This window comes from Gobio gobio (genome assembly GCF_949357685.1).
Source record: "Gobio gobio genome assembly, chromosome: 18".
Taxonomy (NCBI): domain Eukaryota; kingdom Metazoa; phylum Chordata; class Actinopteri; order Cypriniformes; family Gobionidae; genus Gobio; species Gobio gobio.
Window position 1 is genome coordinate 7,901,041 of NC_137111.1, and position 25,692 is coordinate 7,926,732.

Here is a 25,692-nt window from a genome sequence, read left to right on the forward strand (position 1 = left end):
ATTAGGTGGCCTTCACTACTATGTACTAACATTTTAATAAATCATTTGATACAATGCACTTATTGTGTATATGCATGTTTTTACATTGTACTTACATTTAAAAAAATACCTGCATGTAATTACGTCTGTATTTAATTTCTGTAGTTACTAGTTGACCGTTCCCTTACACCTAACCCTACCCTTAAACTTACTCATACCACCACACCTGTCCCTAACCCAACCCGTATCCCCCACCTCAATATCAGCAAAGGTGTTTTGCAATACAATTGGAACACAGAAAGTACATTGTACTTATTTTTTGATGCAAGTACATAGTACTTAAGCCCACCTAATATAAAGTGGGGCCGCATTAACTATATATTACAATAAGTACCTTTAGAAATAATTTTAGCCATTAGGGTGAGTAAATTACGTAATTTTCCTTTTTTTGGGTGAACTAGTTTATTTTATTTTATTGTTACGCCCTCAGAGGATTTGGTTTATTGCTGTTTTTCCTTAACTTTCACTTTCTCCGCGATCACCTCTCAGGGCGATACTATTGGCTTGTATACTGTCAGTCATCATTATGGCGATGACATCTGAATGGCCATCTTGGTGATAAAAGGCAGACACAAACCGGAAACAGCAGGAGGAGGAGGGAGCGTGATCTTTGGTTTTGCCATGCTTTTTTTTTTTGCGTGTTTTGGGTTCTCATTTACATTTTTTTTGCTCCTTGAGATCCTTTGATCAGTTGAGAGTTAATTTGTTCTTTTTTTCCCATTGAAAAAACAAATACGTTGAATCTTTATTCTCTTTAATTGTTTTTTTTCCCCTCTCCAATATTTTATTCCGACCAGGGAGTAGGGAACAGGAAAGAATGTCACGTGACTTCCATTTCGCAGCATCTAGGGAAGCGCGTTGTTAACACACTAGGTAAGGAGCGGTGTGTTGTATGTTTTGAGTTTTGTAGTTAGTGTAGATTATGTAGGGCGTCTTGGACACTGAAGATTTTCTTTTTCTTATTTTTATTTTCTTGTGTTAAGCAGTTTAGTGGGGAATGGGATGCCCAGTTTAAGTTCCTACTCCCTAGTATTGCCTTCTGGGTTTTTGTTTCCCTCCTGTGTTGATTTTCCCTCCTAATAACGTTATTGTGAATAAATTACCCCGTTTTCTTCATTTAAACTCCATTTGCGCTTTTGTTCTTCTTGCACCAGCACATTTGATAACGTCTACCAGGGTTAAAAGATTTGGGAATCTATTTATTTATTTTAAGTTGTGTTCCCTCATGCCCTTAGCAATCTTTGGGATGTAACATTTATAAATATGAAAATATGATTTATTTATTTTTTAAACGAAGTGATACTCTAAATAAGAAACTAAAATGCAGTAAAGGTCTTAATAAGTAAGTCATTGCATCATTCATTCATTCGATTCGTTCAAACAGCTGATTCATTCAGTAATGAAGTAAATGGCTCTCTTTATGAATGGGCCATTGAATCATTGGTTCTCTCGATTGATTCGCACAAAACAGATTCATTCAAAAACAAACAGTCCTTCTCTGGCTTCATAGGTCATATTTTCGTTGGCAAAATTGATTAAAAACAGACTTTATTGAACTGTTGTATAAAATCAATATCACATTTGCACTCATGTTATTCCGGGCAAATAGTCCATATAATGCACATGAATGGCTGGCGCTAATTTGACGCTTGAAAAACCACACACACACAGCGATTGTAACGGTAATCCATACAACCCCAGAGGATGAATCCACGTCTTATGAAGCCAAACGATAGGTGTAAGAAAAACACTCATATTTTTAACTTTAACTATAATTCATCTCTTCTGGCCATTGTGAAGCTCATGCGAGTGATGCTCCCTTGTGCATCCGCATTACTTCTTGTGTGAACTACACAATGCATTAATTATGTCATGTGTCGCGATGTTCCTCTCATGAATGCTCGTATGACAGCAGACCGGAAGCAATGATTTGTATTTAAAGTAAAATAAATGTGTAGTTAAAAGTATTTTCTTACACACACCTATCATTTGACTTCAGAAGACATTGATTTATTTACTGGGGTTGTATGGATTCGTCACAATCGCTGTGTTGTTTTTTCAGCGTCAAATGAGCGCCAGCCATTCATTTGCACTATATGGACTTTTATTTTCCAACAATTTGGGATGGCATGAGGGCGAGTAAATGATGATACCTTTTCATTTTTGGGAGAACTATCCCTTTCACATCGGTTCACAGTTTCACAATTACTGAATCTCTTTTTTTTTTTCAGATTTCAAAAGCCAACATGATTACAAAACAAAAACACAGATCATAAAATCCTAACAATTGTAAGACAATAACCGGCACTGACTTGACTTACATTCTCAGGCAGAGCTTTGACCAGCTCGCTGTGGGCCATGGGTCTAATGCACAGCTGGTGAACAATCTCTCGCCTTATCTCATCAGAGCTCTCCACCTGACCAACACCTGCAGTGTATCGCTCACCTGCAGGACAGAACAAACAAAACATAAATGACTAACTGTCTATGGTGTCTAATAAGCTCAACGTGTTGGACGTGTGTTGAGAAATGATCACTCACCCACAATCATAATGACCAGGTGCAGCATCTCCTCAATTAGCGTGTTATTCTGCTGAACCACATCCTGAGAGACAGAGAGCCACACACGTGAGTGCAGAAGAGAGTGCAAGTAGAGAGAAATCAAGTAAAAAGAAAAGTAATAGGGGAAAAAGTGGTTGCGAGGCAAGCAGACCTTGTTAGCGTTCTCTCTGCCGTATCTCTTTCTGCAGTCTGCTGAGCTGAAGATATGATAGAGCTCGAAACGGCTCAACACGATCATCAGGAAGTGGTTGGGATCCATCATGGAAGCCCCAGCCTAGATCCAAAAGCATGAAACATGATCACTAAATTACTCATGTTCACTCATGTTACTCTAATCATACTAAAAAACAACTAGTATTTTTTATTTAAATCAGCATAAAGGCAGTAAAATGAATATCACCATGATGTGTAAACACACATTTTAATAATAGTGTTCCCACACTTTAACAAATTATTTTCAATGACTTTTCCACAGATTTTGTTTTGCAGAGTTTTGTTTTTAAAAATAAAAAGAAGAAAAGCACGTAAACATTTGAAATGGGCCGTTATTACGGCAGCACTTGTATATGTTAAAATAACCAAGCAGCTTTATGTTTACCTCATATAAATAAGAGGCTGTATTCAATTATTTCTGCTCATTTCCATGTGTAATCAAATGAAATCCTTTATTTTGAGATAAAATACAAGACAGAAAACCATTTGAACTATAATGTGTGTCTATATATCTTCCTATTTTTAAACAAAATTAAATAATAAGGATATTATTTTCCTATTATTAAATTAAATATGCATTTATTCTTATTATTTACAGCATATAATCATGTTATTGACCACGTGAGCGGTGCGTTCCCAAGTGCGCAGGTTCACAAAACTCGCTCCACCACCGTCAACAGTTTTATCACTGAGGTGGCATGCAAATTTATTTTTACGGACTTCCGCGTGAGAAACAATTACCATTATTAAATTGGGAAAAATGTATCCCTGATATTTCCAGGTTTTCCATCACTGATTATTTTCCACTTAACAGAATTTTGGCACAGTGAATTGTGCTTAATTCATGAAATATATATATATAATTTGCTATAAGTCCCTAAAAAATAAAAATAGAAAAAGAAAAATATTATTTTTACGTTTATTTTAGGACCATAAAAAAGAAATTGGGTTGCTGTCATTTTTATTATTAATGAAAATGTATGTGCTTGTAAAAGTAACATGTAAATGTCTCAATGCAAAAAAAAAAAAAAAAAAAAAAAAAAAAAAAAAATTATATATATATATATATATATATATATTTTTTTTTTTTTTTTTTGCATTGAGACATTTACATCATGTTACTTTTACAAGCACATACATTTTCATTAATAATAAAAATGACAGCAACCCAATTTCTTTTTTATGGTCCTAAAATAAACGTAAATATAATATTTTTATTTTTCTATTTTTATTTTTTAGGGACTTATAGCAAATTATTATATTATTCTATTCTATTCTAATTATTAGGGCTGGGTATTGACACAAATTTCACAATTAGATTCGATTTTGATTCAAAAGCTTGCTACGCGATTAGATTCGATTCAATATTGATTATTTACAGATACAATACATGGAAAATTGAAGGAATATTGAAGGTAAAAATGAACTGATTTGTACACACTTAAATTACACTCATTTTTTTTTATAATAATAAAGTTATAATAATAACTTTACAATTACAATCATATTTCTACTCCAATTAGAGATTAATTCAAACATGCATTCAATTTTGAAGAACATCAAAAATGATAATGAATAGGCCTGTGTGATATGAGGCATATATTTAGCAAAATGCTCCTCTCTGGAGTTAATTTTTCTAGCTGATTAACGAGTTTATGGACACTGGATATGGTTTTTCTGAGGTAAATGTGACATTCCATGACACTGTTTACAAGCTATTTTATTGACGTCTTTCCACGGTTGAAACTGATTGAGCGATTCCATGTGACGTGATACAGATTTCGGTTTGTTGTACTCGATCTTTTAACACACTTTCAGATGCTCATTCATGTTTATTTCACGCTGTAACTGGTATTAAAGCGGAGGAATAGATCATTTCATGTGCCGCTTCTCTTGAGCACTTTTTGCACTTATTGCCAAAACAATATTTATTTATTATGAGCGTAATTTGAAAACTAAGACTTTGTTTCATATCAATAGTAACAAAGCAAAAAGATTATTGCGAATTTTTGGATGGGAACAGAAAACAGCATGACTGATCGATTCTTGGGATTTAAGAATCGATGTCGGTTTCGTAAAAAAGATAATCGATTAAAATCGAGAAATCAATATTTTTTTACCCGGCCCTAATAATTATAGCAATGCATTATTAGTTAAACTTCAGAAATATTTTGACACCACTGACCTGAAGCATGATGAGATCCTTATCAAACATCTCCACTCTACACTTCACGTTGTGATAATAATAGATCTGCAAAGACAAATCAAGAAAAAGTTATATTTATTGATGGAAAGGCATTAACACTAAAGACGATGATACACAGGGCAACTTTTTGAGCAATGTTTCCATCAACGGGCAAACAGGTGACACACAGGGCCCATGACCGATCTAAAGTATCCAATGGGAAAGTGCCCAAGCAACATCGCTCAAATGTTTCCTATATATTATATATTTCCTATACATTTCCTATATTTCCCTGTGTATCATCAACTTAACAATGGTGCCATTAAAAGACAATTTGTATAAGAATGAAAGAGATGTATAAGCTTCTTGCCTGATTGACCAAAGAGAAGCCATTTCTCCTCCACATCCCAGCATGCACCTGAGCACACAGTACAAGGCAGCGGAGCGGGTGCTCGATCAACATGGGTGGACTCAGTTCACTCTGTAGAAGACAAGAGGTTTCAGAAAGCGCTGAGAATGTTTGTGAAGAACAAAAACAGACATTACTCCCAAACTCACCAGGGGCAGCTGCTCAGGGAATCGATAGGCAACCTCAGTTTTGCTCAGCAGAGCATGTAAACCTAATTGCAAGAGAGAGCAAGTTGAGGTTTAGTTGATATGCAGTGTGGTTATCATCAACCACTTTTCAAGCAATTTCAGGAGTGAATCATATATTCCCATACACACACACAACAATAATGGGATTTATTAATCAAGGGAGCACTCAGTATTTATTCCCAAAACTACAGAGTATATATGGACCTTCCTATGGAAGTTTGTTTCCGCCACGGAATAAAAGATAAAAGGTAATTGCGACTTTTCTCACAATTATGACTCTCTCAGAATTACGACTAAATTTTGAAATTCGAACTTTAAACTGGCAAGTGCGAGTTTATTGCGCAAATCAATCTCACAATATGGACTTCACAATTCTGAGAAAAAAGTTAAAACCCAAGATAAACTTAGAGATAAACTCAAAGTTCTTATTTTTTTATTGTGATTGTGTACATTGTGATACAAACTCACAGTTGTAGGGCCCTAAAATCCAGCCATAAATTGAATTTACTGTACAATAAATTTGTAAAATTTGATGAATAAATAAAAAGCAAGATGCAAAAGACTATTTAAATATGAATCCTGGATGTTCTGTGTGTCTGTGTGAATGAAGGGTGCAGATGCGTGGTTTCATTTCCCACACACTCACTGAAGCACACGTGACGCTCGCAGTGTTTTCAGCCTCTGCCGTCTCACTATATGAACGCATGAACTTCATCTCCAGAGCCGCTCTGAGAGTCACTTCATCAATATTTTACCGCTTCATTTGAGAAAAACTAGTTTACTAAAATGTAAGTAAACCATTCAAATGGAATCTAGAAATTTTAAAACCAAAAACTAGGGACGCACCGAATCTAGATTTTTGACGTTCTGCCAAATACCGAAACCACTGGTTAAGATTCTGCCGAATCCGAAACCGAATAAGGAATCCTTCTCCCATCCTCAGTCCATTATCACAGTAAACACATTAAAGAAGTAAACAACGTCCATAGCAGTGTAATGATGCTCATATTGCAAAATATGCTACGAGGTATTAAAATACAGCAGTAGAACAAGCTCTTGACTGGTGGAAAGCTAATGAAAGGCGCTTCCCGAGAATGGGACACTGGCCACTCTAGCGAGGCGTTATCGCTCTATTTCCGGGGCAGCAGTGCCACCTGAAGTCTTGTTTAAAGCTTTTCGTAGTGTGGTTTTGGTCAACTTTACTAAAGTGAACATTGTCACGCATGTTCTTCTTGCCGCTGTTTCCTGATGGTTTATTGAACAATTACCCCGAGTCTTGTCGTTTTAAAGAACAGCACAACGGAGAGCGCAGAAGGAGCGTGTGCAGTCAGCAGATCTCACGCTGCAGAGAAAGACGAAAGTATAAGCGAGGGTGTTTTCTGTCAACAGGCTGTACTCCAGACTAACCCACATCACGTAGATATGTTAGTTAAAAAAAAATAAAAACCATACAAGGTATGGATTGAGGTGAGCCTGCTATTTTTATTTGACAAAAAAACTATTCCGGTTCTTCAAAGCTTCAAAGGGATTCAGTGTATTTTTGTTTTGTCATCTTAATTTGGTAATTATTTAAGTGAAAAATATTTAGTGTAGGTCTATTTATTTTATTCTTTTTATTTATATTTTATCTCATCTGTATGCTATATCTGTGTGCCAATTCAATATTATAATCTTATCAGTTAACTGTTAATAATCGGATAATGACCAGCGGTTGTTGGTTGGGAAAATTAACCGAATGAGCATCCCTACAGCAGTGTATTTTTAATTTAATTTAATTTAATTTAATTTAATTTAATTTAATTTAATTTAATTTAATTTAATTTAATTTAATTTAATTTAATTTAATTTAATTTAATTTAATTTAATTTAATTTAATTTAATTTAATTTAATTTAATTTAAGAATAGGCAACATTATTCCAGGATGACTGTCTGTCCTTTGCCGTACCTGAAGTTGCTGCATTTTGGCTGCTGTCTGTAGATTCCCTCATGCACAACTCGTATTCTTTCAGATGTTTCATACGCAAATGTTTCAACAGTGGTTATTGTTTCCTTGCTACCACGAGACAAATGGGCATTGCAAATTGAACATGTAGCTCGACTGGAATCGGCTTCTTTTGACTGAAAGTACTGCCAAACAACACGTTTTCTGTTCACGAGTTCCATTTTGACTTTCTCACAGCCGATCGGATTCGAACGGTCGAACTTGTAAACACGTTCTCATAATCAACGCGGCATCAGTACGTTCGACCAGCGGAGGCGCATAGTGCAAGCCTAGGGTTCGGTTTGGTGGAAAAAAAATGTAAGGTTCGGCAGAAATCGAAACCCGTCAAAAAGCCCAATATTCAGCCAAACCGAACACGAATCCTGAATTCCAAATACCAAATACACAGAATTTGGTAAAAATAAAAGGGGCCCTAAACAAGATTCTTGAAAAATTAGGACGGAAATAACGGAATTTGATGGCAAAAAAACAACGTAATTCTAACTTTATAACTCGCAAAAAAAAAGTAAAGTAGTAAAAGTAAAAAGTCCGAATTGTGAGCTAAAAAATGACTTTTTTTATTCTGTGGCAGAAACAAACATCCATACCTTCCTACACAATGGATTTTGCGTGAAATAATAAGAGTCACCTGCTAAAAGCCGGGACACAGGCAGGTGTATGCTGACTTTCTCCTGAGAGACGCAGTAGCGGATGGTGTCAACGGAGTGGCCGCACATGCTGAGGGTTATGGGCTGTTCCCCATCTGTGAAACCACTGTGGCAGTGAGTCAGCGCGCTCAGGCACTTCTTATAGGCTTCGATCAGCCCTCTCTCCTGTATGCGTGATGAATAACACACTTATACACAGGCTCCATCATGGTGCATTGTGGGTACTGATGTGACCGAGTCTAACATGCACTCACATCGCTGGCACACCATTCCTGCATCATGGAGATGATATGTGTGAGCTTCATCTGTAAGGTGAATGCTGCCTCCCATTCTGGCTCCATTTCTATGTGCTGCCCCACCTGACGTACTACTGGGTCCATTCCCTGCAAAGATGACACACACACACACACACACTTTTTTTAGTGCTCAATTACCCTAGACACTCAACCCTAAGATCAGATTGGTATAGTCACCTGCATGCATTTCAGCAACTCCAAGAAAGTATCAAACCCCTCCAGATACTTCTCCCTGAGCTGATCGCCCCACTCTGTTGGACGGCTTATCAGGACATACCTGCAGCCAAGAGAAATGCATCATGACACGCATCTCAAAGGACATTTTAGACACAAATAATGCACAACTGTATATGAAGTCATTCAAACGAGTGCAAAGTAGTGTACCGCAATGATCCACTGTCTTATATTCAAAGCCAAATTAATGCATCTGTATTCAAAACCCTCCATAAATCAATTAAACATGGAATCAGATTTTGTGTGAATACTTTCCGTATTGTTCTGAAAGCAGAATAACAAGACGACCCCCCTCCCTTTTTTTCAAGATTTACCTTTTTGAAGACCAAATCTTGTATTTTAAAGAAAACAATTTTCATATTGCATATTTTTCACATTAATTTTTGTTTTTCTTTAGTTTTTTTTATACTGGTAAAATGTACCAACAACAATCACATTGAAAAATTAACACTATGAAATACCTACCATAAAAATAAAAATAAAAAATAGTTCCCAAAACTTAATTTAGAAGATTTCTCTATGACTAATTTCTCATCTTTGTATGTGACAGATGCTGGCATGTAAAAAAATACAGGTGTTTGATCCTCATAACCTGATCCAGGTGGATATGAATGTTTTTTCCTTAGGCCGATCACATAGCTCTGTAAAGACTGTTTCTCCCTGAAGTCGGTGGGCAAGCGCTAAATTCTTAAACTGCATCAAAGCGGTCGCTTCGAGGAAATTGACAGGGAAGTGCATCAGTACGTAGCCGAAATAAGAAATGATGGGCCTCGCTGGTGGGTTAGTTCAGCTCTTTGCCGATTTCCATTGCCTTCAGCTGGATGACTGCTCTGGTTATGGACAACGCCTCATTTCTTTTTGCGGCTACGTACTGACACACTTGCCTGTCAGTTTCTTTCAAGCGGACGGCCGGACGCTTTTAGGACAGCAGAAAGCTTTTCTTTGACTGTTAGCATTTTAAGATTTTTTTGGGGGGTTCTAACATTATACTCTGACACACCGGATTTCTTGGCTGCTTAATGAGAACTAAAAAACGCATTACAAGCAATAAAACAGAGAGTGCTTTTAATATGTAACAGCAGAGGGCTTAAGCCACTAACAGTTTGCCATGTTTCTTTTTTCTCTCAACATTAATGCTGTTTGGTTCTAACTAGGGATGCACCGAAATTTCGGCAGCCACAAATGTTCAGCGTTCTGGTTTCACTCTCGCTCTAGCCATTAGTCATATATCATACGGTATAGCGGCCCAGAATTTTCTTTTCTGTTGCATCCCTAGTTGTAACAACATCACAGAGAGCAGAAGGACTCTTTAAACTGTATTTACACTGCAAGACTTTTATTGTGAAATATTCAATGTTTTGTTACATCCGTTTTCAATCATTTAAAGGATTAGTTCACTTTACAATGAAAATTTCCTGATAATTTACTCACCCCCAACGGTTGAAGGTTCACTCTTATCTAGTGAACCAATGGGTATTTTTCTAGAAAAAAAATAAACATTTATATGCGTTTATATACGCTGCTCTGCGGCGAGCCATGGATTGCGTAATCACATGGGAAAGGTCACGCTAGACGTATACAGAAGTACCGCCCCAAACAAACGTTTATTTTTCATTGCAAAGGCAAATACCTAGAGCTTTATTCAAGACACGCATTGAAAAACGTATTTTAAATTGACGCAGACATGCACTCAAGTTAATTGTCTATATACATGAGTGAACAACCTCTTACAGTAGAAGGTGAAGTCTGAAGATAATAGGGATGATCAATACTGGTACTGCTGCAGATCAATTATTGTATTCATTATATCAGCATTTAAAAATACACTGTTCGTCATAGTGGTGATTTAAAAATCATTTCTCATTGTGATTTGTAACAAAACTGATCCCCCCCCACCCCTAATGTATATAGGCCACAGAAATACTAAGCAGTATTCTGTGATCACTAGTTGCAATCATATTGTCTGACTTCTACGCTTCCAGCTGAGTATCATACATTTCAGACAGGTCCTTCCTGTGTAAATGGATGGTTCTTGACCAAAATAAGACCATTTTATAACCACACACACTCATCTTACTTGAGGTCTCCTATAAGGCTCTGGACTCGGCGGAATTTGAAGGCCTGTTGTGCGGTGTAGCGTTCAAACTGAAAGCGGCCCTGCAGGTCTCGGTGTCTGAGGTGGTCTACGAAGGTGCGGATGATGGTGGTCATCAGGTTCTCTTCTGTGATCAGCATCCGCGCCTGAAAATATCAGATATACCGTGTTCATGGTCACATCTAACAGACAGCTGGTGGTTTAGGTAATATACACACATATATATATATATATATATACACATATATATATATATACATATATATATATATATATATATATATATATATATATATATATATATATATATATATACAGTGAGGAAAATAAGTATTTGAACACCCTGCTATTTTGCAAGTTCTCCCACTTGGAAATCACGGAGGGGTCTGAAATTGTCATCGTAGATGCATGTCCACTGTGAGAGACATAATCTAAAAAAATCCAGAAATCACAATATATGATTTTTTTAAATTATTTATTTGTATGATACAGCTGCAAATAAGTATTTGAACACCTGTCTATCAGCTAGAATTCTGACCCTCAAAGACCTGTTAGTCTGCCTTTAAGATTTCCACCTCCACTCCATTTATTATCCTAAATTAGATGCACCTGTTTGAGGTCATAAGCTGCATAAAGACACCTGTCCACCCCATACAATCAGTAAGAATCCAACTACTAACATGGCCAAGACCAAAGAGCTGTCCAAAGACACTAGAGACACAATTGTACACCTCCACAAGGCTGGAAAGGGCTACGGGGAAATTGCCAAGCAACTTGGCGAAAAAAGGTCCACTTTTGGAGCAATCATTAGAAAACATGACTGTCAATCTCCCTTGGACTGGGGCTCCATGCAAGATCTCACCTCGTGGGGTCTCAATGATCCTAAGAAAGGTGAGAAATCAGCCCAGAACTACACGGGAGCTGGTCAATGACCTGAAAAGAGCTGGGGCCACCGTTTCCAAGGTTACTGTTGGTAATACACTAAGACGTCATGGTTTGAAATCATGCATGGCACGGAAGGTTCTCCTGCTTAAACCAGCACATGTCCAGGCCCGTCTTAAGTTTGCCAATGACCATTTGGATGATCCAGAGGAGTCATGGGAGAAAGTCATGTGGTCAGGTGAGACCAAAATAGAACTTTTTGGTCATAATTACACTAAACGTGTTTGGAGGAAGAAGAATGATGAGTACCATCCCAAGAACACCATCTCTACTGTGAAGCATGAGGGTGGTAGAATCATGCTTTGGGGGTGTTTTTCTGCACATGGGACAGGGCGACTGCACTGTATTAAGGAGAGGATGACCGGGGCCATGTATTGAGAGATTTTGGGGAACAACCTCCTTCCCTCAGTTAGAGCATTGAAGATGGGTCGAGGCTGGATCTTCCAACATGACAATGACCCGAAGCACACAGCCAGGATAACCAAGGAGTGGCTCTGTAAGAAGCATATCAAGGTTCTGGCGTGGCCTAGCCAGTCTCCAGACCTAAACCCAATAGAGAATCTTTGGAGGGAGCTCAAACTCTGTGTTTCTCAGCGACAGGTCAGAAACCTGACTGATCTAGAGAAGATCTGTGTGGAGGAGTGGGCCAAAATCCCTCCTGCAGTGCAAACCTGGTGAAAAAACTACAGGAAACGTTTGACCTCTGTAATTGCAAACAAAGGCTACTGTACCAAATATTAACATTGATTTTCTCAGGTGTTCAAATACTTACTTGCAGCTGTATCATACAAATAAATTGTAAAAAAATCATACATTGTGATTTCAGGATTTTTTTTAGATTATGTCTCTCACAGTGGACATGCACCTACGATGACAATTTCAGACCCCTCCGTGATTTCTAAGTGGGAGAACTTGCAAAATAGCAGGGTGTTCAAATACTTATTTTCCTCACTGTGTAAATATAAAATATATATATATATATATATATATATATATATATATATATATATATATATATATATATATATATATATATATATATATATATATATATATATATATATATATATATATATATATATATATATATATATATATATATATATATATATATATATATATATATATATATATATATATATATATACACAAACATATATGAATATATGATTTATGATGTATGATATTTCTTCCTTTACTGAGTTTCATATATTGATAAGATGAGAAGGGAGAGTGAAGAAGAAAATGGAGGAGGAAAGAGGAAAAGTGAAGATGAAAAAAAAAATAGTAAGGCAGAAATTATTTGGAGAACGTTTTGGAGGGCTGAAATCATTGATCAAAAGGTGACGATTAATTAGTGCTTCTCTGATGGCGTTTTTGACTATGTCAGTGTCTGATTCGTGCGCACAGCGAGGACATGCTGTGAACATGTTAGCGGTGTGGAGGCTAGTGCTGGGTGGAAAATTCTGATAACTGATTTTTCCCGTTTTTAATCGATCTTCATGTTGATGAACCACGATCTTTTAGTCTATGATGTATTCAGTTGATGTGTGAACAAAACTTACTAAACACAATAAGCTTTGTAACTTTTGATATAAATAGTCAATTTTAAGAAGAAATTCTAATAAAATGTTGTTTTGATGCTTTTTAATGTTTGCAGATTGCTGTAGACGCTTCAGTTCAAGCGACACGTGAACCGATCATCTCTTCCTCTTTACTACTAGATATAGCACCAAATCCACTTGTTAAAGGGTTAGTTCACCCAAAAAGTTCACTCTCAAGTAGGGGTGTGACAATTTCCCTTCGAGGTGAAAAGATGTCTCGTGTCATATTGTCATGACCTGGTCATGACGGAGTGTGAGGGTGAAGTTAGGATAGAATATGCCAACGCTACGTTTACATTACACCTCCATTGTAGTTTTTGGTTAACAGTCGCTTCAATTCCATCAGCTCATCCAACACGAGCTGTTCGAGTCGAACACAGTGCGCAGCACTGATCACGTGACGAGAAGACTGACTGGACCGTGGCGGAGGATTCGATGCGCAACAGAAGCGTCAGACAATTGTCTTATATTTTAAAATGCGCGTTCAGCACCACTGCTCCCTATTCACAGAGTATGCACGATCGCGAAATTGAAAGTGAAAGTAAACGGGAGCGCTCATGCAAACGCGATTCAATAACTTACCGCTGTTTGAAAGCGGCTCCCTGAGGCACACGAATATCTCCCAATATAAAAGCTATCCCATTGTAACCATCTCTTAGCTCTGTATCATGCTTGAAGATAAATTTGGTCTCTATTTGCACTTTGAATATTGAGTACTTTGATTATGGTTATTGTTTGCACTTAATATCTATGATCAATTTGTGGGAAGGAGTTCAGTTAGGAGGTCAAAAGAAGCTCATGTGCAGTTAAATGGTCTGAAGAGACAATCATACAGGAAAGTTGAGTTTTTGGCAAAACCTTTACAGTGCTTGTTGTCTTTTACTGCATATGATAATTCATAGACAGAAAGTAGGACTGAAATGACATTCATTAAAAGATGATGAGTTAAAACATATCAAATGCACCTGCAAACAATTTTTCTTGAACCTTGAACAATCCTTGAACAATTTTTCAAGGATTTCTTTAAAATACTATGTAAAGAATCTTGTCTCGTGAATCCAAACTCGTGTCTAGTCTCGTCTCGTGAGATGCGCGTCTCGTCACACCCCTCTCAAGCCATCCTAGGTGTATATGACTTTGTAAAGAGTTTTGTAAGCAGTATTATACAATACAGCGTTTAACTGCCAAACGGTTGCTAAAAAGGACAACAAAGTCAGCAAAGCATGCAGTTCCGTCTCTGTGTTAGTGTTTACACAGTCTTCAAGGCTGGTATGTTACAGAGCCGTTGAGAGACATGGCTCTGGGCTGCGTTTCACAAAAGCATTGTAACAATAGCCACCAACGGTCTCTACGATGCTTTTGGGAAATGCTGCCCTGGTCTGATATTGTTGTGTTCAGGCAGCATGAATAAAAACAGCCCTGTAAATAAAAACTTTAATTTCGGTGTCTGTGTTTTGATTAAAAAAAAAAAAAACATTTCGGTGCACCACTAGTAAAGAGGAAAGAGGGAGGAACAAGTGGAAAATGAAATACAAAGATGGAAAGGTAATAGAAAGAGTAAAAAACAAAACAAAATCAGCTACATGAAAGGGCAAAAACCCAAAATGACAAGCCCTCTTCCTCATGGCAGTCCGTCTCTCCTTGCACGTACTTACCAGAGAAGGCACGGTGAACATTTGCACAGAAAGGTCAGTGACTGAGAACTCCCTGTCGTGGTCATCTTTCACGTAGTCGCTCTGCAAGCGCTCATAGTTCTGCAGGTAGTGGTGAAGGAGGCGGAGGAGAGGAGAAAGAGGCAGAAGAGAGAGCAGAGGTGTGTGGGATTGGCGGTACTCACCACAGTGGGGGCGGTGAAGAGCTGCACTGACAGAGAGGTCACTGACACTACACGCTCGTGATCGTCCTCCATAAAATCTGTCTGGAGGCGCTGGTAATTCTAAAGGAAGGGGGCACATTCACCTTCCGGGTCAGAGGTCAGAGGCCATCTGAAGGTATGTCCCCCGACTCAGTTCTCGTTCTGCGGCACATACGGCCTAAAGTTACACCGTGGCACAGGTCAGTCTTGAGAACGGGCATGTGTGGAGCCGGGGGACTTGAGTTAAAGCTGAACGTTGCACACTTTTTTTTAATAGACTTTCTAGAGTTGTTTAAGCTAATGTTCCAATCTCTGGCAGAACATGCTGTCAGTGACACCTGAGGTAGGGCCCCATACACATTTTTAATCTTCTGTTTTACATTTGACAGTAAACCTTTGTTGTGCAGCACTTTGCTTTACATAAAATAAATTGCTACATTTGAATTTGATTGGACCTCAAAATTAATTAAATTGTTAATGTTATAGAACTTTATACGATTATTGATAATAGATTTGTATTAAATCATGAATCCAGAAAAATTCAATATGAACTATTATTGTACAAATTAATTGTTAAAGTTTTATGAATTCAATCATGCCTTTTGATTCTTGCAATTTAATTACGGCAGTATTTACACCAAGTGAAAATAACATTTTCTTAGCAAAGCCCTCCCTACACCGACCCATAACTCTACTCAATAAATGCTTTTATTATCATTAAACATTTTGTTAGGCACTTTATTTCCACTTTAAGTAAATTTTCTCAATTTGTATTGAAAGTAAATGCCTTTCCGATGTGATATGTGATGGGAAAAGGGAGAAGAGTGAGCTCTGCAAAAGGCGGATCCGGGTAGATTGCGTCAAAACTAAGATCCTTAAGCCTTACGCTTTACTGACTGCACCACTGAAGAAATTGAAATACACATTTTTATCTTGTTTGGCCCAACCAGGCATTGTTAGGCGGAGCTAGTGCGAATAACACATGCCAACAAGGCACGCTGTTTACACTTGGTGAAAATAGAAGCTGTTTAACTAAAGCATTAAAACGAAATACGAAAAAAAACATAAATAAAACTGATTTCATAGGGTCCTTTGATTTGTTAACCTTTAAAAAGAAATATTAAAGGATATAAGTTTTATGATTTCAATTAATAAGACATGCTTTTTGATTGCTTAAGTAGTTTTTAACCATTAAAATTGAATTCAGAAAATGTTTTACGGAACCTTGGGGGGAAAAAATGATTTTATAGGGCCCTACACCTGAGTGCATGCTGAGAGACAGATTTCCTGCTGTCACAGAATGACCGGGTCAGTCGGAGGACTGCAGTGGGCAGCAAACCAAAGAGAGCAAGAGTAATATGCCAAAGAATCACTCTCTATTACTTAGGCTCTCTCTCTCGGAGATGATAACTCACTGAACAGGGACTGGATTCTCAAACTCTCTTATCCTCACAGATCAGCTAAATCAAACTGAGTGTGAAGTGAAAGTGAACTGTATTTTCTAGTGTAAATCACAGACTTATTGGGAATATTCTGGCCATGCTTATGGAAAATGATATCAATTCTGTCTCACAGGACGGTGCAATACACAAGTTTAAGCTCTATTGACAGAATATATAACATTTTGTTGATTACCACAGAAAATAATTTCACCAGTTTGGAAAAAAACAAAAATGGTAATTGCAGTTATGCGCTTACACTGGAAACCCTGTGTGTGGAGTTTGCTCCATTTAAAATGTGTTTTACAAAAGGTATCCTTGCAGATAACCATGTTTACCTGGTCATGACACGAGTTGAGACTGGAAATTTAATATAGATAGCAAGAAGAAAACCGGGTTCATGCTAGTCTTATGTTAACAAGTATGTTTTGTGGCAATGTTTTAAAACGGTGTGCATTTTCATGTTTATTTGCCTTCCCCTATAGACTTTAAGTGTAACCGCATTAAAGCAATTTTAAGTAATTTAAACTTGTAATGAAGCCAAAACGTTTCTTCAAAACATCATGTACTCTAAAAACAATAGTTAACAGGATAGTTCACCCAAAAAAGAAAAATCTATCATTTACTCACCCTCATTCCAAACTAATGAGGTTTGTTCTTGTGTGTCAAGGAAATGATGTGATCTGATCATCATGTAGCAATTGTGTCTCTTCAACACTTGGATTAAACCACTGTTTTTATTAACTACATGAAGTACCAAAGTTTTCTTCAAAGTTATCTTCATTAGTGTTAAACAAAGATAAATGAATAAAGGTCTTTGGGGTTTGGAATGACATGAGGGTGAGTAATTAACATTCATTTTTGGGTGAACTATTCCTTTAATATACAGGTTGTCATGGAGTCACAAAAAGCGTAAAGTCTGTTCCAATATCTTACAATTATGTTATTTTTCTGTATGTATTAAACAAATTGTAATCCATTCCTCTGCAAGCATGAAAATGCATGTTAGAGAATGCTGGTGGGTATATGCACCATCTTTCCACCACTTTTTGGGGCTTCATGGCCTACAAAGATAAAGTTCTGGGCTGTATTATAGAAACTTCCCATCTTCTTGAGATTTGAACAAGTTTTAATTCCACAACAGACAGGACAAGATTTTAAAGTTAGGATGTTTGTGTAATACAGCCCGTGATATTTTACTGTCATTCAATATAAGGACTGTGCCATTGTGAATGGAAGTCTTACCCTCGCAAACTGGACTGCAAAAAGTTTCTTGTACTTTGGATCCATGAGAAGGCTGCTCATAAAGAGCTGATGGTAAACATTTCTCGCTCCTGCAGGAAACACAATATGAGGTAAAGCATGAGCTTAACTAGCTGAATCACACAAAACCAGGCAACATGCCTCGGCCATATTTTATCCAAAAATAAAAGAAACAAACGGACATTACGGTTACACTATTTCAAGGTGTCCTTGTTACAGCGTATTTATACAAGTAAGCACTGTAATATTATGTAACATTAATTATCAACAAGTACTTGTGGGGTCAGGGTTAGAATTAGGGATTGGTTTAGAGTCTGGGCCCACTTGCATGAAACCTCTTAAGTGGTTGTATCCCTAAAGGGGAAAAAATCCCTAAGGCAAGGGATTTCTTTAAGAGCGTTGCAACAAACGTCTTAATCGTCACCCTTTCCTAAGTGTTTATACTAAGCATTTCACAATAGTTTCTGGCAAAAAACGGCAATAGAGAAGCGGTTGCTATAGGTACGAAATCTGACTTTTAAACAAGTTTGACATATATTAAACTATACAGCTGTACAAAAATGCTTGAGTTATGGAGAAAATGAAAGGCGGTCTGACGGACGACACAGAGCGTCCTCGAGCTCATTGTTTTCCAGCTACGACACCTGACCGGAGGATGTTCAAAATCCTGCCACACCACTCGCATCGTTTTCCATCAAATGACATTATATATGTCCAACTCGTTGTTATTGTATTGTACTCATCAACGCCACTTTATTCACAACTTCAGTTTGGTGATTATTCAATGAATGACGCATTCGGTGTCCTAGACGCAACGTGTGCTTACCGGCTTTAAAGTAATGGAAACAAAAAAAATCTGAAATAAACTGGACCAAGGACAAACAGCCTATTTTTTTTAAAGACAGGGGAAAAACACCCAAGCCTGCCACAATAATCAGTCACTCTTGCGCACAAGATGAAAGCCTGCCATTAAATAATTAAAGGGATATTTCACCCAAAAATGAAAATTCTGTCATCATTTACTCACCCTCAAGTTGTTCCAAACCTGTATGAGTTTCTTTGTTCTGCTGAAAACAAAAGAAGATATTCGGATGAATGTTTGTAACCAAGCAGAAAGAGCAACCATTGACTACCATAGTAGGGGGAAAAAAATACTATGGTAGTCAATGGTTGCTCTCTTTGCTTTGTTACAAACATTCTTCAAAATACCTGCTTTAAATGTTCAGCAGAACAAAGAAACTCCTACCGGTTTGAACAACTTGAGGGTGAGTAAAATATGACCGAATTTTCATTTTTGGGTGAACTATCCCTTTAATTCAAGTGCACATGTGTAATATATAAAAATCCGAAAACTTTGGTGTTGAATGTTTATTTAATCAATATACACTGTGTCACGTCATACTTTCAAGAGGCTTATATTAATTGATTGTTAAAAACGCACATCGGTACATTCTTTCTCAATTAACATGAAATCATCCATTGCGTTTGAGTTCAGCAGATGACTTAAGGGACCTATTTGGATCCCTTAATTTTTTAAGGGCTAAATGGTAACTAAGGACTTTGTTGCAACGCATAACAGAACTTAAGGTAAAACTTAAGCATTTACGGAAAATACTGCTAGCCTTAAGATTCCTTAAGTGGACCCTTAGGGTTTTTTCTTGCAACCCATGTTTCACTAAGGGAACCCTTAACCTTATAACTAAGGGTTTTCTTAACGCAAGGGCTTTCATGCAACTGGGCCCAGTTACTTATAATTATGCATATTCTACTGTTATTACCATGTAATGTACATAGGTCATGTAATATGTGTAACAAGGTCACTGTAAAATAAAGTGTTCCCCAAACTGCATTTTGATTTAAGGAAATGTATAATGATTTATATGTATTTTTTGTTTGCATGACAATGAATCACTTTCCATTCAAATCATCATTACTGGTTCGTTTTTTTTTTTTGACGCGGCGCGTTAAACTGCTTTTGTTCACGTGCCTGGAGCTGCTGAAGTTACAGTAAAACACGACTTGGAGCCACTAAAGCACTAAACGGTCTTGCCGAGCACACATTGATATGACGAAGTAGTAGTAAGTAGACAAAGAAGAAGATGAGCTGTTAATGGTGCTTGCCAGTTAGCAAAAAGTGAGTGAATGGTTTTGGCCATAGACATAATATGTCTATGGTTTTGGCAAGCGCGTAAATATTCTCTCTCTTCTTCTTCTGTGTGACAAGCGAGTGTCAGAAGCGTAAAGTGCCGCAGCACCAGCTTGTGTACCGGGAGCGCATCTACTGAATTTGCACGTTCACTCGGCGCATCGCCAGTGAAAATCGCTTGGGTGTGAACACTAAAGACGCCCCGAGAAACGTCACTAAAAACGCTGGCGATAAGCGTGTGCGATATTCTTCCCGGTGTGTACAGGCCTTAACACATCAAGGACAAAATGTTCACTTGCTGCCTAATATATCCCACCCACTAACAGGTGCCATGATGAAGAGATAATCAGTGTTATTCACTTCACCGGTCATAATGTTATGCCTGATCGGTGTACAATATCATATATTTAATATGATTTAATAATATATTAATATAACATAATATAATATACAATATATTAATATAACAATATAATATAAGTCACATTAAGATGAAATATAAACACAATTATAAGGCCACACAGAGAAAGTCCTTTTTGTATACATGCATTTCAATAGTTCTTCGTAAATTTAGAATGAAAATTGTGCAGGGCCCTAAAACACAAATTTGTGCGTATGCATGCTTAGTGAATGAGACACACTGTCTCCTAAAAAAGCAAGCGTTCCTGAACTGCTAAACTAAGTTGTCAGCAAAACCAGTGTCACTTCCGTAATATTTGTTTAATGGTCTTCATTGATTGCCTGTGAACAACGTCTACTTAGTACTTTGACCTGCCCTCAAACACTGTAGCTGAGAATCAACATGTTGTAGCAACAGGTCGTGTTGTCGACATGTTGAGAAGATGCTGTTTTCTGCGCTGTGAAAGCAAATCCACTTTGCTGCACTTCCAAAGGAGGAGGACTTGTGCTGGAATAGATACGCTAAATATGATGCCATTATTATTGTTTGTGTATGCAAGCGCTGAGGAAGCCTCCAGAGCTGAAATTCAGAAATGCTAATGGACATTTAGTTTACGTCACACACTTTAAGCGGTCAACAAATCACAACAGACTGGGCTGTCCAATCAATCAGAGCAGAGGGAGCTCCCAGTAAGTAGGGGATTAGAGAGACTGAATGCTTTCAGACACTGTGTGAAAAGAGCTGCAATGTATATTAGGAGAAAATTTAAGTTTTTTTTTTTTTACCTTTAATGCATGTAAACCTATTGTAGGAAACTCCAGAAAAAAATAGGAACTTTTAAAAACAGCATAATAGGTGGAACTATAATTTTCCTAAAATATGCTTCATTTTCCTCTTTAATTGGGGTGAACTGATATGAACATGTTGTCATGTCCTTCACCGAGTTGCGCATTTCTGCAGTGCTGCAGTATCTCAGGAGAGCTGATGTCAGCACACTCATTCAATCACCTTTCCACATCTTGGAGTCACAGAGCATGAGCGTGTCCACTAGAGACGAGTTCTCTCCCTCCAGTCCGCGCTGCAGTCCCACCTGACACAGGATCCTCCTCAGAGCATCTGCTGGGTGACAGTAATACACTCAGGCACTGATTCACTACAGCAGACGCCACACAAGCAGATGCAAACGCTGACACAGAGCACACCGCTCTATTAAACACGCTTTTGGTGAACTTATGATTACTGGAATCCTAGCAAAATACCAAAATAAACAGCTGTGAAATCGAACTGCATAGTAATTGCTAAAAGGAGAACAATTTAAAGTTTGGCTTTGAACAAGACAAAGCAGAAATTGAATAATATGACTTCTACAGAAGTGATGGGAAAGAATCAAAGGGAAACGTTGCCCAGACAGACCTGAGTATCTGATGATTTGGCCGAGCCAGTTGAGAGCTTTGAGCGCAAAACACTGATGAGCCACTACAGAGGAGTGCATGACCTGAACCCGCAGAGGTTTCGTCTGACGACTCGTGTTCCTCTGCAAAACATGTGTCCAAAGATGTTCACGAACAAACTACATTTACAAGTACATAGTATTACGGGTGGTTCTAAGCCCACCCAGGGTCTACAGATGTCCCTCCTTCAAATGTAAGTCTATGGGATTTCTTTCCACTTGTTTCATCGTCTGGTGAAAACCTGACTGCAGGGCTTAGAGAAGTAATAGTGCACAAGCCACACGATTTGAGGCATCACTCATTCAAGCAGCACAAAGAATGTGAGACGTGTAACACATGGACAAATCCCTATTGATCAATAGTAAAATTGATGCAGAATTTTTTTTTTTACAGAAACAGCAAAACTGACATTTATAATTTAACCCAATTTGGTAAAATTAACATTTAAACGGTGGACGAAATAAAAAAGAAATGTATGGAAGATTTATTCAAAAAAGGGCTACATTAAATAATGAAGACACCACTAACAGGTTAAAGGTGCACCATGTAACTTTTACGTCCACTAGAGGTCCGTACGGCAAGTTTGAGCACAGAATCTTGGGACATGTGGTCTTCACCTCAAAGCCGGAGGAAAAGAATCGGGATAGGACTCGTGAAAATCGTATTTATGGATGTGATTATTAATGTTACTGTAGTCTGAAGCAGAGCAGGACGAGTGTTGTGGAGCTGAGGAACCGCTGGAGCGAGTGTTAAAGGTCCCGTTTTTCGTGTTTTTTTGAAGCTTTGATTGTGTTTACAGTGTGCAATATAAAATGTGTTCATGTTTCGCGTGTAAAAAAACCACCGTATTTTTCACACAATTTACTTATCTGCATACCGCTGTTTTCACTGTCCTAAAAACGGCTTGAAAGATTTCCCTGTTCTATGAAGTCCCTCCTTCAGAAACACGTGATTGTGCCAGCGGTTCCCGTGTTGTGATTCGACAGCAGCTTAGCGCACGTTGCCCGGAAAGGTCAAGCCTCTTACCATAACGGAGATGCATGTGCTCAATGATCTCCAAGTACAGCGTCCCTGGGAAGGCTAAACAAAGGTGATTTGACTCCGGGATGAAAATAACAGCGTCTCGACGACATGGCGACAAACAAGCTATACAAACGCAACACTTCCTCTTCTCCACGCGGGAGCAACAAGACCACGCCCCCTTTTTTGCGTATTCTTGTGGGCCTTATTCTTGAGGTTAGTCGACAAACTGTTCTACTGACGTCATTAAAGCAGGATGTACAGGGATGTAGTCCAAACCGGCCATTCGCTGTAGGCTTTGAAAGGGAACTTCTGTTAAATAAAATATATCACTTGGCATTGAACTTTGAGCTTTATCATTTTACAGGTATTATTTATGCTCTAACAGCAACATTACACACTAACTAAAGTTTGAAAAATGGGATCACAAAGAACAGGACCTTTAATAAGATGAACGCAACACACGCATCGCGAACAGCGGGACTTTTATTATGACAGTCGGCGGCATAATTTCCGCTTTTCCGCTCATGAGTATGAGGTAACGCAGCTCTGTTGATCATATTAGATCTGAGTGTGTTGAAAATTATGTTATGACATTACTCATTACTTGTTACTGACATTACTTGTTCACACTGCAATGAGAGTAAAGCGTTTATGCAGGATAAACCCAGAAACCGAGGGCAACACAGATATGATGTCATTGACAGGCGACTCCCTCACACGCCCCGGTTCATTGGTTAAAATAGCAATTTCTCACCATTTACAAATAGTTGGAAACATTTGGGGTATTGGAAGTACTCAACTGAACAAAATATATAACACTGGCCTAATGGTTTTTGGATATTTTACTGAAAACATTTTACATATTGCAGCTTTAAGTAAAAATATGTATTGTAGTGCAAATATTTATCAAAATATACTTTTTTTTCAACTTTGTGGGTGAACGAACCCTTTAACACTTCAATTTTGGTGCAGACTCCTTCATGAAACTTAAATGAATGCCCTAGCTAACAACAAAACGTTTTCAGTAAAAAGAACAAAAAAACGGATGGGATTTGTGATTGCAGAGAACTTACCACAATAACAGATTTGGCCTGCTCACAAAACTGGAAGTCCCCAAAGCGAACGGACTTCCTGCCCTAAATACGGTGAACAGAAGTAATCAATGAACAAAAGCAAGAACCTTAAGCCTGAATTGTGGCACTGTGGGGCTAACAGCAGGTGAAGCTGGCACTTACATCTCTGTCCACGGTGGTGGCGAAACTGACGGCCTCTTTCTGTGTGCAGTTCACAGCTTTCTGTAGTGTGTAGATGACCTGCTCGTACGTGTGGACCTCATCATTGAACAGCATGCAGTAGTACGTGTCTCCACGGGCCCTTGGGAAGAAAATAAGCATGTTACATATCGCCTAATATACTAACATGCATCTTTCAAAAACATGCATAGAGGGACTAGAATGGGTTATTTTCCCACCTAAATGCTAAAAATGGTTTCTTCTAATGGGGGGGGGGGGGGGGGGGTTTAGCATTTAAGAGACATGCCATAACATGACTTCAAGGTATGAGTGATAATATATCTCACGGTGGCTCAAGGCCTTCAGGTAGCTCGTCTTCTTTGTCCCAGGTGAGCATGTCCACAGCATATTTGAGAATGATGGAGAAAACATTATACGTGCGAGCGATCATCTCAGCAGACAGATTAGCCAACGGATCCTGCCAAACGAGAAGTGTTGTGATTGTTAACCAAAACAATTCAAAAGGATTTTCAGTAGTGTTGTCAAAAGAACCGACCGCGATACCAAGTCGGTACTGAAATTTTAAAAATGTGACGCTTTGCGCGCCGTTGTGCGGAATCGTAAACAGCTCTGATTGCCCATTGTTCTCACATGCTCATCAAATATGTCTGTGATTGGCTACATGGTCTGTACTTTTGACAACAGTCATTTTTTAACAATTGAAATAAAGCAGAAATTAAATAAAATATTAGATGAAAAACTTTATAAAAAATAAGAAACGCTTTAGGGAAGCCAGCTGCGCTGCAGTCACAGGACTTCACAGAATTAACAATGTCACCAAAGATGTGTGTTTTTGGTTGTCAGGGCAAGACAACCCTGCACAGCTTCTCAAAGAACCCAGCGTTAATGGGACAGGGGATGGAGTTTGTTTAGCGGGAGCAGCAATGGAGTTCTGCAAGTGTTTTTGTTTGTTCCCTGAATTTCGGCGACGATGGTTTATAAACAAGGTACAGTTCAACCCCGGATTTGTAGGTCGTTTAATGCTGAAAGATGGAGCAGTCCCAGCGATTAAGGTTCACAGTCGTATGTTGGAAGCAGGCGGTGAGTAAAACTGCTTCAAATGTCTTTGTTTTGTTAGCTATCGACTCGTTCATTCAAATGCGCTACTATTCCATTGTTTTTCTATGTAAACACGCACTAGTCTGACGTGCAAAACCGTTCCGCTTGCTACTGCTAACATTAAAACGCATACAGTCCATAAACCAAATTATGTCAGTCATAAACCATGACTAAACACACACAGATGTTGCAAAACTCGCGCATGACAAGCCTCTAAGCAAGTATATAAGTTACAGTTACAGTACTTTCCATAGAGACGTCCTGCTGTAGTCGTCGTTGCTGCTTCTCCTGTTCAATTTCAGCCTCTAGATCTGATTCTGGATCATATATGTGTGGCTAAATCTGAT

At 38.1% G+C, this 25,692-nt stretch overlaps 1 protein-coding gene across 3 annotated transcripts in view; it reads right to left on the reverse strand.

Annotated features, from left to right (window-relative positions):
• The window catches only part of ubr2 (ubiquitin protein ligase E3 component n-recognin 2), a 70,426-nt gene that overhangs the window by 26,995 nt on the left and 17,739 nt on the right, over positions 1-25,692 (reverse strand). Inside the window, exons 5-21 of one of the 3 annotated variants that reach the window (XM_079842153.1) lie at positions 24,574-24,704; positions 24,230-24,368; positions 24,068-24,130; positions 21,934-22,054; positions 21,529-21,636; positions 17,957-18,045; positions 15,255-15,353; positions 10,854-11,017; positions 8,720-8,819; positions 8,501-8,629; positions 8,228-8,411; positions 5,558-5,619; positions 5,370-5,480; positions 5,000-5,065; positions 2,753-2,875; positions 2,581-2,644; positions 2,361-2,485 (exon numbers count right to left, since the gene is read on the reverse strand). In XM_079842153.1, the coding sequence (XP_079698279.1) occupies positions 2,361-2,485; positions 2,581-2,644; positions 2,753-2,875; positions 5,000-5,065; positions 5,370-5,480; positions 5,558-5,619; positions 8,228-8,411; positions 8,501-8,629; positions 8,720-8,819; positions 10,854-11,017; positions 15,255-15,353; positions 17,957-18,045; positions 21,529-21,636; positions 21,934-22,054; positions 24,068-24,130; positions 24,230-24,368; positions 24,574-24,704 (1,878 nt within the window). Of the gene's footprint in view, positions 1-2,360; positions 2,486-2,580; positions 2,645-2,752; positions 2,876-4,999; positions 5,066-5,369; positions 5,481-5,557; positions 5,620-8,227; positions 8,412-8,500; positions 8,630-8,719; positions 8,820-10,853; positions 11,018-15,072; positions 15,172-15,254; positions 15,354-17,956; positions 18,046-21,528; positions 21,637-21,933; positions 22,055-24,067; positions 24,131-24,229; positions 24,369-24,573; positions 24,705-25,692 lie in introns of all 3 variants that reach the window. The other 2 variants (XM_079842154.1, XM_079842155.1) reach the window with 2 other exon arrangements.